The 16055-nt window shown below is 38.2% G+C and overlaps 1 protein-coding gene across 4 annotated transcripts in view; it reads right to left on the bottom strand.

The window, feature by feature from the left end:
* Nucleotides 1-16055, bottom strand: part of BMPR2 (bone morphogenetic protein receptor type 2) — a 108256-nt gene that overhangs the window by 18870 nt on the left and 73331 nt on the right. For all 4 annotated transcript variants that reach the window (XM_050340622.1, XM_050340624.1, XM_050340621.1 and 1 more), the window contains exons 4-7: nt 8103-8213; nt 7568-7659; nt 5316-5546; nt 1299-1413 (exon numbers count right to left, since the gene is read on the bottom strand). In XM_050340622.1, coding sequence (XP_050196579.1) covers nt 1299-1413; nt 5316-5546; nt 7568-7659; nt 8103-8213 — 549 coding nt within the window. The remainder of the gene's footprint in view (nt 1-1298; nt 1414-5315; nt 5547-7567; nt 7660-8102; nt 8214-16055) is intronic.

Below are 16055 nucleotides of genomic sequence, written 5' to 3'. Positions count from 1 at the left end.
CCCTAAAAGCCATTTCAAATATTCTCTCTCATATCCACACTCCTGTGTCAAAAAGGGCACCAACTACTTAGGTTAGGATTGGAATTGGCATTGGCACCTATTCAGAAGATAGGTAGACAATATTATTCCTGAACAGAGTCTGAACACGTTCACCTTGCATAGGATTTGATCTTTTCCAAAGAATAATCTCAGTTGTTCCTAGTTTATACGCAATTTATTTTGTTAGTAATGCAGCCAGCACTGTAGAACTCATTTTACTGTGGAATTCATTCTACCCCATGAGTTCCTTCCTAGCATTCACAGACTATGGCTGTCTCTTCTTTCTGATGGAAGGCTTACACGTTTTTTGGCTGCTAATAGACACACGTGTCTGCACATTTCGAAATGATGGAGTTAAGACGATAGCTGCAGTTTCAATGTCACACAGGAATACTGATTTGGGTATTTTCAGGCTTGCACTTCTAGCAGCATCTTCAGTTGTCATTCTTTGCTAGAGTTGATGCTTAACATTTGAGATACATAATTTGGAATTTTAATCCAAACACTAGCACCTTAATGTAGATTCAGTGAAACCATCCTTTTATTTACTGCCAAAAAGCTTCAGTGCCAGGCCATATTCTGCAGCCTGATACACAGAGATCTCAGAATCTCTGCTTTATAATCATGATACTTCAGCTGCTGAAATGTTGGCTGAGGCATGCAAGCAGATACAAAGATACTAATCAATACACTGTCACATCCAGTACTCTAATAAAACACCAGAAGTCCAGCGTATCGTTTGTACACAGCAAAGGCTAGGGCCAAACCCTTAGACAATAATCAAGACATGATAAATAAAACTTCAGTGGAGCTAGAAGATATAATTATTTCTCCTTGTGTATACTGTTCACATACAAACTAAAAATTGCTTTGGTGATCTGTGTCTGAACTGCAAAAACAAACGCAACACCCCATCTGTTTGCCCTCTGCTAGACAGCCAGCCAGTGCTTCAGGTCTTCAGTAATCTGTTGCCATGATACAGCAGCACTGCACAGCTCTGCCTCCTCCTCTTGCCTCTCTCTGGGGCTCTCCCAGCTCTCACTCCGTGTTTTCATAGCAGCATCACAGCCAGAGCCCACGACGTGGGGTTGTTCAGAAGGAAAGAACATAGCAGTAGTTCTGAGCAATCCCTACTGGCACTCATCATTTCCTACTCTCTGTACTGTCACAGAGGGAAAAAGAAGAAAGGCAGGAATCTACTACATGATAGAAATTAGAGTATCTATCTTGAAGATCTTGGAATGCCTTCCTGGCCTTACCTCCTCGTGGCAGCTCCGTGTGCAGGTACGCCAGGCCCCGAGTTATGGAGTGTGCCAAGCGACAAGAGCTCACCCAGTCACTCGTGTGGAGACTCAGGTATTTGCACAGAGAACCCTAAAAAAACCAACCAAAACCAAAACAACAAACATGGATTACAATCATTGTCCAGCTGAATAACTTCAAATCTTTAGGAAAGTCAGTTTTATCCATTGCTCTTGAAAGGTATAAATCTTCAACTGCTTCTGTGTTTACTCACGTATTCTAAAACCCATGACTGGACCAAAGTGGAACTGATTTCTAGTGCTGCCATTTGGTTTATCTAAAGTGGAATAGAAATTGTATCACAAAATAACAGGGACTGCCTTAGAAATAATGATATTAATTATAAACGTCTTGTTGCAGAACAGAGGAAAGGTAACTGCAGGCGTAACAGCCTGGGTTATGTGGGCTTTAGACCCACATACATATGTGGGCACTTACAGAATACTCAACATCTCTCACTGGCCCAGCTATAATCTATTTATGCATCAAAACAAAAAAAAAACCCTAAGATAACTCAGAGTAGGAGAGACTGAAGAAATAGTGCACGTGGAGTCTCTTCTAGAAAGAGAAGTTACATGTGTAAAATGGGGGATTTTACAGCAGTTAGTTGTGAAATCTCCAAGAAAACCAGAAGGAAAGGTGTGAATTAGAATACTGAGATATTCTAGAGACTGAGACTGCAATCCAAAACAAGAGCCAGACCCTGCAAACTACAACTTTGAGCAGTTCTTATGCACAGTCCCCAGTGACAATATACTCAGTTTAAATACACTAAATCCTTATTCATGAAGAACAAGTAGTCCAGTTATCTCTGCATAGTTATTAGAATATTTTTATAACTACAAACTCCCCTGATTTTGCCTATTTCAATCTGTCATCTCAAAGATGTTCCAATGTGTCACATCTTATCACAGCTGCAACTAAATATATGTTATTGCAAAATTAATTCTGTTACATTTGGTTCATAAAAATTTGGTATGTGGCATTTCAACCCACTTGGAGTCGACATTCAGGTATGTAATGCATGCACAGTTCAGATGGAGGCACACAGATACCAGAATTTAAAGAGAGGAAAGTATTAGACTTTTTTTTAATCCAGTGCTTAAGTAAAACCAAATTGTTGACAATCCTTGATAGAATCACAAGAGTCTTACACCTTTTCGGACTCAGTCTGTACAGAACAAGGAGCCCCTAACTAGATGACCTCCCTGGTGACAACACAGACCAAATGTCACTCATACAGGCTTACACAAGTATATATATACGTTTTTTTAAATGCTGTAACATGAAATTCAAATAGATTCTGTAATACATGAAGAAGCTGTGAATCCACCTAGAAATGAGTTCAAGGAATTTCACATTTTTTCTTACTGTTTAAAGGACTCCAAGCACTCTTATTAACCTCCAACTGTCAGCACCCCGGGTGCAGTAACAGACAATTTCTTGGCTTAGTGGGTTGAGGTTCCAGCCCACTCTAACAGAGGCCACAGGACTGTTGTCATGGTGTGACTGGGAAATACTCACTGCATAATGACCTCAAACCAGCTTCGAGATATTTCTTCTGCCAGAGCCTGTTGGCCACCAGATAATTTTTAAGCTAGCTGAGGGCTGTGATTTTATGCTTTTAGTTCAGTTCAATATCAATGACAATCAGGAAAATTTTAGTCAAGATTCAGACACAGATATATTTGTAATTAAGATTATCTTGTCAAAGTCACGAGTTACACGTCAAAATGGGGACATTTGTTCTGATTCTAACTATTGATAAAATCGATGTTTTTAACACTCACAAGATTCTACTTGTGTTTTAAAATTTTTCTGTTGTTCTAAAAGGACATGAGTGTCCGACTATTGGGGCAACAATTCTGTGGCTATTACCTATTTCCTATGATGTCATCCCTCTCAGCTTTCTTTTTCACCTACCACACTTCAGAGTAACATCAGAACAGCCTGTTGATTGATAAATACACCTACCTGTCCTTTTATTACTTGCTTGCCTACTTCCTTTGGTCTGAAGGCATGTTTGGATAATGATGCAATCTGGGTCAAACCTATCTGTCTTGCTTTCACCAAGGCAACATCGAGAACAATTTTCTGTGTGAAAATGTTCTGGTTTTTCTGTTCTTATTTCCAAGAAGGAAAGTATTTTGAGGTGGAACGATGTTTTGGGTGGGGAGTATTTCACCTGCACATCTTGTACTGGTTAGTCCTTTTTGAAATCAGATTTATGGTTCCAGTCTGAACACTGCAATTCCCTTTTAGTAAGGCGATCACAGCAGGCTTCTTTCTCTGCTGTTAACTCCACATACAGCAGAACATCTGCTCCCTGAATTAAGGATCACACTGTGCATTAATTACACCTGCTGTGCACTTTTTCCAATGACTTCCAAACAACCAGTGGATTGATTTTAGACTAATCTTGCTGTTCTCAATACCATATTGAAAAAGGATCTGATAATATGATGTCATAAGCCTCATCTGTGCATTTAATCAGATCCTGTTTATATAAGCAACAAGACACCATTTTCAACTAAAGTACATTTCAGCTAAAAATCCTTTTGTTCAAGAAAACAGCAAAACCAGGTCACCTGTGAAGACAGTTATGCTCCACCTTCCTAGGAGTAGAATATTCATTTGATTTCATTAAACTCAATTACTTGAAAATTAGCCTGTTATGCCCGAGCTGATGAGCTTTGCCACTGTCCATCTGGTACGGGCACAACTGACCTTTCTTATGGTCATTTCTAGTCTCTCTGACCTCCTCAGATGCCTGTGTCTTACAAGCTGACATGATCAAGTGTGTTCTCACTTAAAAGTTTCAGTTAAGATACTCTTTATATGCTTGTGCTATGCCCCCTTAAATTTGTATATAATATATATATATGCATGTAAATACACATCCATATTTCGGTATGTATTTAAATGTATTCATTTAATTTTCAACACAAGTTCAGAGGCTAAAAAACCCTAAGACAGGCCATCATTACTGGTACTTATCACTGCTCTGCTCCTTTCTGCTACTCAAGTAGGCAGCTTTTGTCCTACTGTTGCCATAACAGAGCAGGCTTCAGCCATCACCTTTACACCCTGGAAGAAATACAATAGGACTTGGCTTACTTGAGAGCAAAAAGCTCATTAAAAAAATGATTTACTGAATAACTACATTTTTTTCCCATATAAAGGCAAAAAAGCCCCAAGATAATTTGTGAAACATAATTTCTTGTGTTTTCATATACATAACCCCCATATACATCACATTTTATGGTTTATACTGTGTGTTTTCAAAATGTTTTTGTTTCTGTGTGTACACACACACACAGAGCATTAGGAACTCAATGAATTTGAGGGATGTAAGCGTTCAGTTAGCTAAGGAGATTTGAAGATAATGGTTCTGGAAAGTGAGGCCACCCTCTTTCTGTAGTCCTACATCATCAGCATACGGTACAGAAAAATAAACAGGTATGCCACAGAAAGCTTTACAGAAGGTAACAGAATAAAAAGGCAACATGATTTATGGTACCATAAACTAGTCTGACAAAAATATTGGATCTATTACATTTCACTGTAAAAAACCCCCACTGTTTTCAGCTACTGAGGTCATTAACTGCCATAGGAGAGATAAAATATGTTTTAATACTAAAAAGTTTTAAATTTATTAAATTATTTTTAAGTAAAAAAAAACCTCTTCAAATTCTGTCCTTGAGTAGGACAGAATTGACTAAAAAAACCTGCACCATAACCAAGATCAGCTAAGAATTTTTAAGACTACGTTTGGTAGCACTAACTGAGAAATCTTAGAGTATTACACTAAACCACAAAAAGGTTCATTAAAATTGTAATTTATATGGATTATTTTTACATTACTGTGCAAGAAACAGCAGTGAAGAGCACCGCCAAAAACCGAAGTACATCCTTTTTATGTGGCTATTCTTAGGATCCTAAACCAAGCCAATTGATTCCTTTGCAGCACTTACATTGGGGTAATATTCCATCACCAATAAATATTCCATGCGGCCGTCGGCAGTGAATCTCTCATCCCCCACAATGAAGCGGGCGATGTTATCGTGTTCCATCAGCGGAATCCTGTAAATGTTCCTCTCATTGACAAAGTTCTGACGATTAGCAAAAGAAAATACTTTGACAGCGACTGGCCGTTCATCCAGGGAACCTTTGTACACTGCTCCGTATCGTCCCCGGCCAATCAACTGCAAAAAAAAGTCAATAATTAGTTCAGTAAATAATGGATGAAGACAAACCCCAAGTTTTCACTCTACAAAAATCGTATGCCAACTTTTATACTGACTTATGCTATAAAAATAGTGAAGACATTAAATATTTTTTAGTGAAAACCAGAATCAGAATGCAGTCACAAAAGCTATTTTGGAGCTGGAAACCTCAGCACAGGCCAATGTAGGTCTTACTAAATTGATCTATAGTCTGAATATCCAGTAAATATATAACAAACAATCTATTCTGCACTTTTATATATAGAATCAATAAAATACATGTCTATTGGGATGCTAATTCTTTTATTAAAGCTTTGCCCACTAAACATTTATAGCTTTTATGTGATCAATTTTATTTCACTCCGGAGATCACAGACACTGAGGTAAACATTTTAGGTTTAGGACAGTTTATAAGCTGTACCTTTTAGGTTAGTAATAACAAAATACTCATTTATACTGCCAAATAGATACCAAAAGAGGTAAACAGGTTTTAACAGAAGGGAACAATTAATTCCTGACTACCTGTGAACCTTTATTCTAGCCCCCACTATGCTAGACAGTCCTCACAGAATGGCCTTTCCCATCTCCATGGCAACTGAAGAAGAAAGATGTAATCTCTGCTCTAAACCAAAATGCAGGACCACCTTCAGGAAAAGTCCTAATTTCTAAAGCTCAAAAGATTTTAACTACATAAGAATTTAAGCACCTATTTAATTAAAATGATTTTCAGGAATACCTATACACGGAACTGTAAGGATTTCATGAACCATCTTGCTACTTTTTAAATTTAAACACTTTTTAAATACTTCTTACAAATGGCAGAGGAACGGAAAACTGAATGGATAACAGAAGTAATGTTTCTAAAAATGATAAAATTGTCTAATAGGAAAGTTTTCAACAATAAAGTATCATTTAAGGGAGAAACTTTTCGTTTCTCAGTTCTTTCACGTCAGTGGATTGCAAAGCAGCAGCAAGTCACTTCCAGGTACAAACCTTGAACATCTTCTACCCACAGAGAGTCAAAAGGCAAGCACAGATTAAGACATTTGTCCTGCAACACCCTGCGACTGGGGAGAGGAGTCAGCTCCTTCAGATACAAGAAACAGGACAGAAGACCCCACAGCAGATCTCTCTACCAGCACAGTCACTGCTTTCTCCCAGACTGCATATCAGTAAGAGTAATCTCATCCGGGGCTTTGCACACTTGTACAACACACATTGTTAAACTCTTGTAAACTCTGCCTCAAATATTTTTTTGCTGGCAGAAGGCACCTGAGATTCTTTGCTAATTAGTCTGCTGTCACCATTAGCACAGCCCACGCTGCATGCCTGCAGTCTGCATCTCTAGGTGTGGTTTCTCCTGGGAAAAAGAAGAAAGTACCACACTCTGCATCTCAGTCATTCTACTCATTTATTTCTGGCTAAAAGTTTTTTAAAATTCCGTATGTTCTATCAAGCATTCCAACTGGAAGCACAGCATTTTGCAGTTTTGTGATGATACATCTAACACCAAGCTGAGCAGAGAGTTCTGGTTGGCCTCCAGTTGCCATGGAGATAGATAGTACCCCACAGTGAAGAATGACTATACATAAATGCACCACTACTGAACAATACTGCCCTATCTACAGTACATTCGATATTCCAATGTTACTAACAAATTCCAAATGACTACAGCGTGGTACTGCACTTAGAGCAAGTGGTGTCAAGCAAAAAGATGGATCTTTTGATGCAATGCTGAAATACATTCTAATTTCCCCCACTATCTCCCAGTGTTTCTCTTTTGTTCTTGAGGCAGAATATGTTCTAATTCCAACAATATTACTAACAAAATCAGACAAAATAATGTAACTGCAGCAACCCTTTCTTTTTATTTCTTTCTGTGAAGAAAACATTACAGGAGCACTGATACATTCATTTCTGTAACTATACCCGGAAGATGATATGTCCAAAGGTGTTACATTGAATAAAAATGAAGATTAAAAACTGAGTTGAACATTTACCTCCAACAACTTTAGATTATCCAGATCCAGTGAGGGCTCTGATGCTGCTGCCTCCATCATGTTCATACTGTGCAAACCTTGTTTACGATCTCCTGGGGAAGATGGTGAGGAGGAAATCAGAGAGTTTCCTTTTACTGACATGCTCCAAGTGAAAACAATACAACTTACCTGGGACTTGGTAGAAATACATATTGTAGGCAAGGACATAACAAGTCCTGCATATACTACAGATATCTGCTACACTAAAAGTCACTGGTAATAACTATAAAGCATGTTCACCACCTCACTTAAGCTGTGTTGAGCAGATGGTTTGTGGAAGAAAAATGGGTCCCAAAATGCCAGCTTGGACAAATCATAAATCCCTCTGAACTGTTATGAAGGGGTATCACCATAAAGTGTCAGAGAGGAGAAAGGGGAGCATTATGTACAAGCATGTAACAGGGACGGGGGAGAACAGGAGACATAAGTGGAACTTTGAGAAATAACCAAAAGAACAAGTGAAAAACACAAAATCAGAAAGATTGTCAATTCCTACCTGCAAGCATCCTGTATCCAAAGAACAGAGCAACAATCAAAACTGCCAGTACAGACACAGACGCCAGGGCAATAACGATGGTCTCATCTCGATGAAAAGAATGAGAAGAATCTGAAAGCAAACAAGATAAGGATTCTTTAATTGTAAATTTGAAAGAATCAACACTATAAACATGTAATTGTTATTACAACAATGAGGGGGAAAAAATGTACACTGGTTTGTAAGACAACACAGTAAACTGTTTTTCCTCTCAAAATCTTGGGATGGCAAAAGAGCTGATCAAACACAGCTGAGCATATTTATTAACAGCTTTTCCCAAACTTCCCTTGCCCTGTATAGAGAGGCACTGACAGCAGAAAGTGAATTTTGAGCTGGCAAAGTTCAGCTCAGCCATACAAGGCAAAGTAGATACAGCCCTGCTCCACTGTCTGTGCCTTAATCCAGTTTCCTGGTATGAATCAAGTCTGTAGCCTTTACAAGGCTTTTTTATTGTTTTTCCCAGGATGAAAATCTCAAAAGAGTTTGCTTAATTGTGCTGCAAATGTGATGAATGCTGAATGTTTTGCATTCAAATATATACAACATACATAAGTCCACTTATGCAAATATTTCAAAATACTTTGGGTTTTGATTTATGTCAGTGCTCAGCTAATTTTTGGCATAATTCTCACTCCTCAATTCACAAAAAGACAGAGGTATCTCCACTGACTGTAGCAGAGTATCAGAAAACCTGAAAAAACAAAACACTCAACAACATTACATAACTAGCTTTATTGAGCCTTTTTTGAAATAGCATTTGATTTTTTGTCAAAGTTTGAGTATCTTGCTTTTTCAGTGTTGGGGTTTTTTGGGTTTGTTTTTTTTCCCCTCAGTGGGGAAAAGAGATTTAATGAAAAGATTTGTTAGCGAGTGTCTTGAACAGCGAGCTTAATGCTTCCCTGTGTCAGACCCCAGTCTTGCTTTCTGCAGGCATACAAAAATCCAGCCCCTTTAATACAACAATTTATTAGTGCAGATACTCTTCTGATGTCAGAATCACTGGAATGTGGCACTACAAGACCTCATTTACTTTGGCTTCCAAACCAAGTTTGGGAACTATGTTTAAACTTGTCTTATATATTGCAAAAAGTACTCCTTAAAAGACTGTAATGAGACCTAACTATGCTAAAACCACAAAATACAAAATGCACACAAGACTTAAACACTGGATAAATTTTTAGGTGAGACTGAAATACAATTTATCCCAGTCTGCACTAGCTGAATAAACTGGTAAATTCCCTTGCCTTCTATTGCATTTAAAAGAAATTAAACACGATTCACTTATTCAAACTCCCAATGTGGACAGACGCAACAGAACTAGATAAGAAAAGAAAGCAAATTTAAAAGAAAACAACTTCCATTCTTACATTACCATAATGGTAAGGGAAAATAATAAAAAGTTGGTAAAACAGAATACCAGAGAGACTTTCAGCTGTGACAGAAGTATGTGAAAAATCACCTATCAAAAAAACCATGCAGCTCATATCTGATACACCAATTTAAATAAGAGGAGTTTGTGATAATCACAACTGCATCAAATTTAAATTCGTTTTGTCAAAAGAAATACCATCACTACTGGTTTTGGTTCCTTAAGAAAGTCAGTTATCGCCACAGTGCACTGTAATGTGGAATAAGAGCTGTGACTTCCACTGCGAGGAGATTAAAAGATTCACATTACAACTGTCATCTAAATTATGAATTCGAAGCATAAACATACATATATATTAAAAAACACAACATCATAAAGGAAACTGTTGCATCATGCAAACCTTTGAGAAACATTACACAAATCTAAGAAGCTGAGTAACTGCCAGCAGGGAAATGGTAATTCTGACTTTCCTATTTTTTATGAATGGAATTTACATGTTATTGGGTTATCTTTTTAAATATATATTAAATGTGGCAGGTTTTGCATCAGTTCAAGGCAGTGCCTAGAATGTACTAAGAAGATGCAGGTTGTGAGAGACCGACCTTTTTGCTGTAATCTCAGCTGTATTTCCTCTAGAGTGCAGCCACTTGCAACCTTCCCATTGCCAAGTAACCACTAATCATTTCCACCGCTGTCTGCCAAACGGTATTGGACGCCTAGGTTTGCTTGCTGTGCTTTTAGCTTTTTGTACAATTGAAGGGTTAACAACATGCCTCCATCAGGAGGGCCCTCCTCTATCCCGGAATGGGATTTTACTGTTCCTCCAGTCCTAGCATAGCCCAGGGCAAGGGCATCCCGAGCAACAGGTTCTCCAGCAGCTCTGGCTGCCTTGGCACACGCCCCTGAGCAGCCTGTGAATGGTGGCTTTATGCAGGCTGAAGAGATACTAGAAAATCTCCAGACAAAAATGTTTTGTGCCCATCAGCAGTAGAAAAACATTCAGAGAAAAAGGATCATTGCTTTCTCCTTCCTCGCCCTACCATCCCCTCTGGGGGATTTTTCTCTTTAGCAGGTAGCTGTGCAGCCACCAGGTAACCTCAAAGAACCTCCCTGGCCCCTTCAAGAGAAGAGAATTTTTTATTTTTTTTTTTTTTAAGCAGAGTTGTTTCCTAATGAATCTTAGATCGGCTTATCTTGAACTAAATTTCAATTCTTATAAGTATTTTAAAATAACATTGTCAACATTCCAACAGCCAAGTCAGTCCTACAGTGCGAGTTACTACTGCCAGGTTGTTGAGCAACATTTATAAACGTAAGAAGAAATACAAATTTCTTAGTAAGTGTAAGTGAACATCTCAGTGGACTTGTAAGATGCAGGTCAAAACAGTATGTGAGTAAAACCCTGCATGCGACAGCCAGTCATTTCCCAGCAAGGACAGTTTTACTATCTTTTGCTTGTAAATCTACATAAAGAGAAAAGCAGAAAAAAACCATAATGACAAAAAGCCCAGACAGCTCCAAACACCCCACAAGTGTGTTATTTCTATCCACCCTTTATCTGCTTTGTATGACAATGACTTTTGCAATGTGAGATTATCGATCTTTCTTAAATAGAACACTATTGTGTCACTTACCTGCCCAGCTTTAAAAACTTCCAAAGCTTAAAAAAACTCTTATTAACTCACTAATTTTATCAATCCATCATTTTTCTTTGCTTATATGTCACCTTCAGTCTTTTACACCATACTTACTTTTAAACACCTAGATAAGAAATGCTACTAAAGCCAAAGCCAGATAGGATCTCTCCAGGCATTTCAGGGGTTTATATTTCCTCTTTTATCTACTTCTAAATAATTAATACATATTTTACATATACATATGCACAAAAGTCATATTTCTCTTGGTATTATTTGGAGATATATTTTAACTAAGTCACCAAAAGACAAATCAGTGTGGGTCAATAAAAGTAATCACTGACCTTTAAGCAAGGCATTTTTGAAACAAAGATATAAAATCTGTAGAAGTTTCTTTTCATGCTTTCTTCTGTGAATTTATAGCCCTGGCTGAAACACCCACGACTCTTTATGATTAGAACATTTTATATGAAAGTTTACTTGATATTACATCTCCTATCAATAGCTCCACATGCATTACAGTGCAGAAACAAATTTTTCTGAAGTAAGACTTTCTTGGCCTGAAACTGTTAACAATCCCTCCCCCAAACCAGTGGACTCTGCTTTTATTATTTACAATGTCCAGACACCTGCCATACAGCTTCCAGATTTTTTCACCATGTCATTGTATGAACTCACTTTAAACATTCATAACAACCACTCACGAATCTCATTTTAGTTTTCAGAATCATTACCAATATTTGGGCATTTCTTTACTGACAAACACAAACTGAACTAAAAACAAATGGTCCAACACTGCCTTCAGATCTCACACTGGAAATGCTGGTATCTCAGTATTATTCCTTAATCAATGTCTAGCATAAAAAATCAATGGCATAATGAGCAGATTAGCTCAGACTCTAGAAAATCCAATGATTAAGGAGTTGACTGCAGAGACAAATTCTACCTACACCTGCACACAGAAGATACTGGCAGAGCTTCCTCAGGTTTACGTGACTGTAACTGAAAGCAAAGTTGGTGCAGCGCCTGTTTCACTGCTCTGTCTACGTGAGGTTTTTATTTCCAACTTAGGCTCCCTGACCTAGTCAAAATCTGCCACAACAAAAAATTAAAACCAAGAGAAACCACTGGAAGGCCCAAAACACCTCAAGAGTCAACTTCTTGTCCCAGCTGGATGGGAAAGGAGAGCACCATTCCCAGGGCTACCGACTCTACAAGCAACAGCACGGAGATGCCATTTAGAAGACAACCCAGCACGTACACCCTTCTATCTTGAAACATTTTGCCAGTAGTTTTGATAGTGGTCAGCATTTTACTGAAGTCCACCGATCCCATCACAAAGAAATATCACAGCAAACAGCACAAGTATTTTTTTTCTTTTCTTTTTTAAATCAGAAAAAGAAACAAAGCCTGACTCATTGACAGAGACAACCTCTCCTCCTGGCTGGGGAGCAGCTGGTAACCAACAAGCCACCATTCCCAGAAGTGTCCTGACCTCATCATCAAGAAAGAGCTAATTTTTGGGCTCCAAAAACCCAAGTACAGCAGCCCTTGTGTATGGAGAGAATTTTGTCAAAGGTACACACAAATAACTGGGAATGTATTTCAGAGCACACCGTGAAGGGGAATGTTTCTAGCACTCGGTTAGATGTGAGTCATCTACCTGAACCCAGCCCTGCACGTGGGATACTCCCTGCAGGCACTTCTACACATCAGGCACTTGTCTCTCTTTTCTCAGGCATCACTGCCATAATAGTTTCCAAGCACTTATACAAACTCTTTGATAAACTAAGTTTTCTAAATTAAGCTTCTATATTGCCGCACATGGAGATTGTCCAACTGCTGCCTTCCCAGCCTTCCCCAGGAATGACACAGAATGAAGAATACTGACAGTGCTAATGGCATCAGGAAGAACAATGTTTTTCCTTCAAATTAACTTGTCCACTCTAAACACAAGCTTGTAATATTAATTAATGCAAAAGTATTCCAATCTGTGCCAATGCTTGAAAAAGCTTCTTTTATTTCTCTGTAATTTAACTTTCAAAAATTAAAGCCTCTTTTATATGTTTCCTGTTTCCATACTTTAAAATTAGTATTTATCCTACGATGAAAGAACATTCTGAGAAAACAGACAAAAGCAGGTAACAACAGCCAATGGCAAAAGAGTCTGTGAATATACAGAACTCCCTTGTGGGAGCCAGAGAGGGGATGTGTGACTCTTCTAGCTTCCTTTCCCATCAGCAAATACTCTGAAACTGCAGACAACCATCCCCTCAGTTCCCCCTCACTCCCCATATATCTTCCCTCCCTGGCTGCTCTGGATAAAGCATCAGCTAACCCACCACTACCACTACTGTGTCAGTTCAAGCACCGACGTCCGTGCTGCAAAGGTAAAATATTCCAGCCTGGCTGACAAACTGTGAGGAGCCCGTGCACAGTTTCCATATTTCCCACTTCACTGTTCAGCACAGTGTTGCTCTGATACTATTACTGACATCAGAACATATGAAGAGAATGGAAAATGAGGAGAAGGAAGGGAAGTCTCCTCCTTGTAACAGCTGAAAGCTGTCCAGCAAAGTTCTCTCTACTACTACTACACCACAGGTTTTACACCACGATGGCCAAAGAGCTCCCTGGGACACCACAGAGATCACTGTTATGATGAGACATCTTAAGACAGTCATGAGAAAAGGCAGCAAGTGTTAACCAAGCTGAACAACTAGGAATCCTAAGGGTAAAAATTTGATTGTGTAATTAAAGGCTGTATCCCAACATAAACACACAAAAGGAGATGGCCTTGAAATTGCAAGCAATGACATTGTTTCCTTTTAATATTTGAACATTTGAATATGAAACCTTAGGCTTCAGAATGCTGTTTCAAAGCTATATATTTACATGGTGGTGATCATATAATAAAGGACATTTGCACATAAATTTCCACCAGATCTCTATATTGCTATTAAAGCTTTTTATTCCATCTTCAGAAATCTGCCTACTCTTCATGTAAATGACTCACAGCTGTGTATCTGTCACACAGAAGTAAATAATTCTAGAAAATACATGTGTGTATTTAAGTTTAGAGAAGTATTGTGTAAAAACATTTTAGAGAAACATACAATTATTCTATATAATTAAAATCGGTTTTAAAAATAGTTACCTATGTTCCCACAGAATTTCTGGTAGCTGTGTATCAGAAGCCAACCAGTCTCACAAACTGGTATGTACCAAAATACTAATATTTATTTAATTTGCCATATCACAAGTAAGTAGCAATGTTAGTCTTGAACAAGCAAGGAAAACACCATCCTTTAACCTTCACAGCACAACAGTTAACATCTGATTTTTCAAAACAACTGCAGCTGTATGGCCTCTGATCAAAGCCAGTAAAATTACACAGGGACTCAAAGATCTGCCCATGCAGATCTGCCCATACAGATCACTTTAAAAAGAAGCAGAGTCTTCACGCCATCCTACAACTATTTCTTTGATGTGATAGATTCAATATGTTCATTGCCAATCTGTTGCAGAAGTTGCTCCTCCATTAAGGAATCTTAATGATACCGAGGACGAGATCAGAAGGATGAGGAAAAGCTTATGGTTCCGTCACCAACGCAGCGTGGTTGCAGCGTGGGGGCAATGTGGCCCTCAGCTGCAGATGACTGTAAATATGCTCTGCAGATCACAAAAGAGACCTTTCAAGTGTATTTAACTCAACTTGATTTTAAAGCCACACTGCTTTTCACAGTGGCCCTGCACAACTTCCATGACAGCTGTGAGATCTTGGTCCTTTGAAAAAACATACAATTCGCAATCTTTTCCAAAGGCCCACAGATCTCAATCGCAATCTGTTTATCTGTTTCGTCTACACAAAGCTTACATTAAACACGTCCTCGGAATCCTCCACAACGTGTAGAATATGCATCCCTTACTGCACTCTAGCAGCACATTCCAACCAAACCAAAACACTTCATCAGGTCTTTTTTTCTCTTTTTTTCTGGACAGTAATCAACATTTCTTTTCAAACAACTGACTACTGCCTCATTTCTGAACCACTGTCCTGCAGCAAGAACGTTCAGTCTTCATCACATTAGAGCAACTGAGAAGAAAGCCTCCAATATAAACACTACACCAAAATTACTCTATTTTATGTAAATCCTAAATTCATTCAGCACAGGGAAGAAGATGTGAAAAACAAAAAATAATCCGATAACTTGTAACAAAAAACTGTGTTAGTGGCCTAACAGTATCTAAAAAGATGCCAAAAGATAGTAACTACAAAGATACCATGGGCATAGATCAGACTATCATATAATGCAAGAATCCCATCACAGGGCCTTCTACACCAATTTAACTAAAGGCATTTAAACCTACCTTTTAGTCATGCTGGAACTACAGGGTTGGAATACCTTAAAAGTTATGTTCTACAGACCTCTACAATGAAATCCAGCAGGAGCTATTGCCAGTTTTCCATTAAACCCATGCATTGCTAAGAATGATGAAAAGAAAAAAGATAGCATTTCCTAAACATCTTTATTCCTTAAACATATTTTTCCAAGATTTGATAGGTGCATGTTTTTAAAAAAATTATTATCCTAATTCTGATTTATGAGCCTGTCCATGAGAAATGTCTCCATCCTTCTGTAAGTACTTGACAAATAATTAATAAAATTGAAATACATGTCCAAATTTTGTAAGAGAAGTATAAAATGTAAGTATCTGATGCCTATCAATGTGACCACCTTCAGTACTTTAACCAAAGTTACGGTAATGAACACTGTTTCACATACAATTTTTGAAGGCACCTGAAGGCACAATGAAGTTATCAGGATAACATCTATGGAAGAGGACTGAGCACTTGGTGCTCATGTAGATGAAAAACACAATGGGAACTGTGTATTTTGTGGGAGATGG

Source organism: Myiozetetes cayanensis, unplaced genomic scaffold (genome assembly GCF_022539395.1).
Source record: "Myiozetetes cayanensis isolate MyiCay16 unplaced genomic scaffold, myiCay2020 scf9, whole genome shotgun sequence".
NCBI lineage: Eukaryota > Metazoa > Chordata > Aves > Passeriformes > Tyrannidae > Myiozetetes > Myiozetetes cayanensis.
This window is presented reverse-complemented; position numbering and strand designations above follow the sequence as displayed.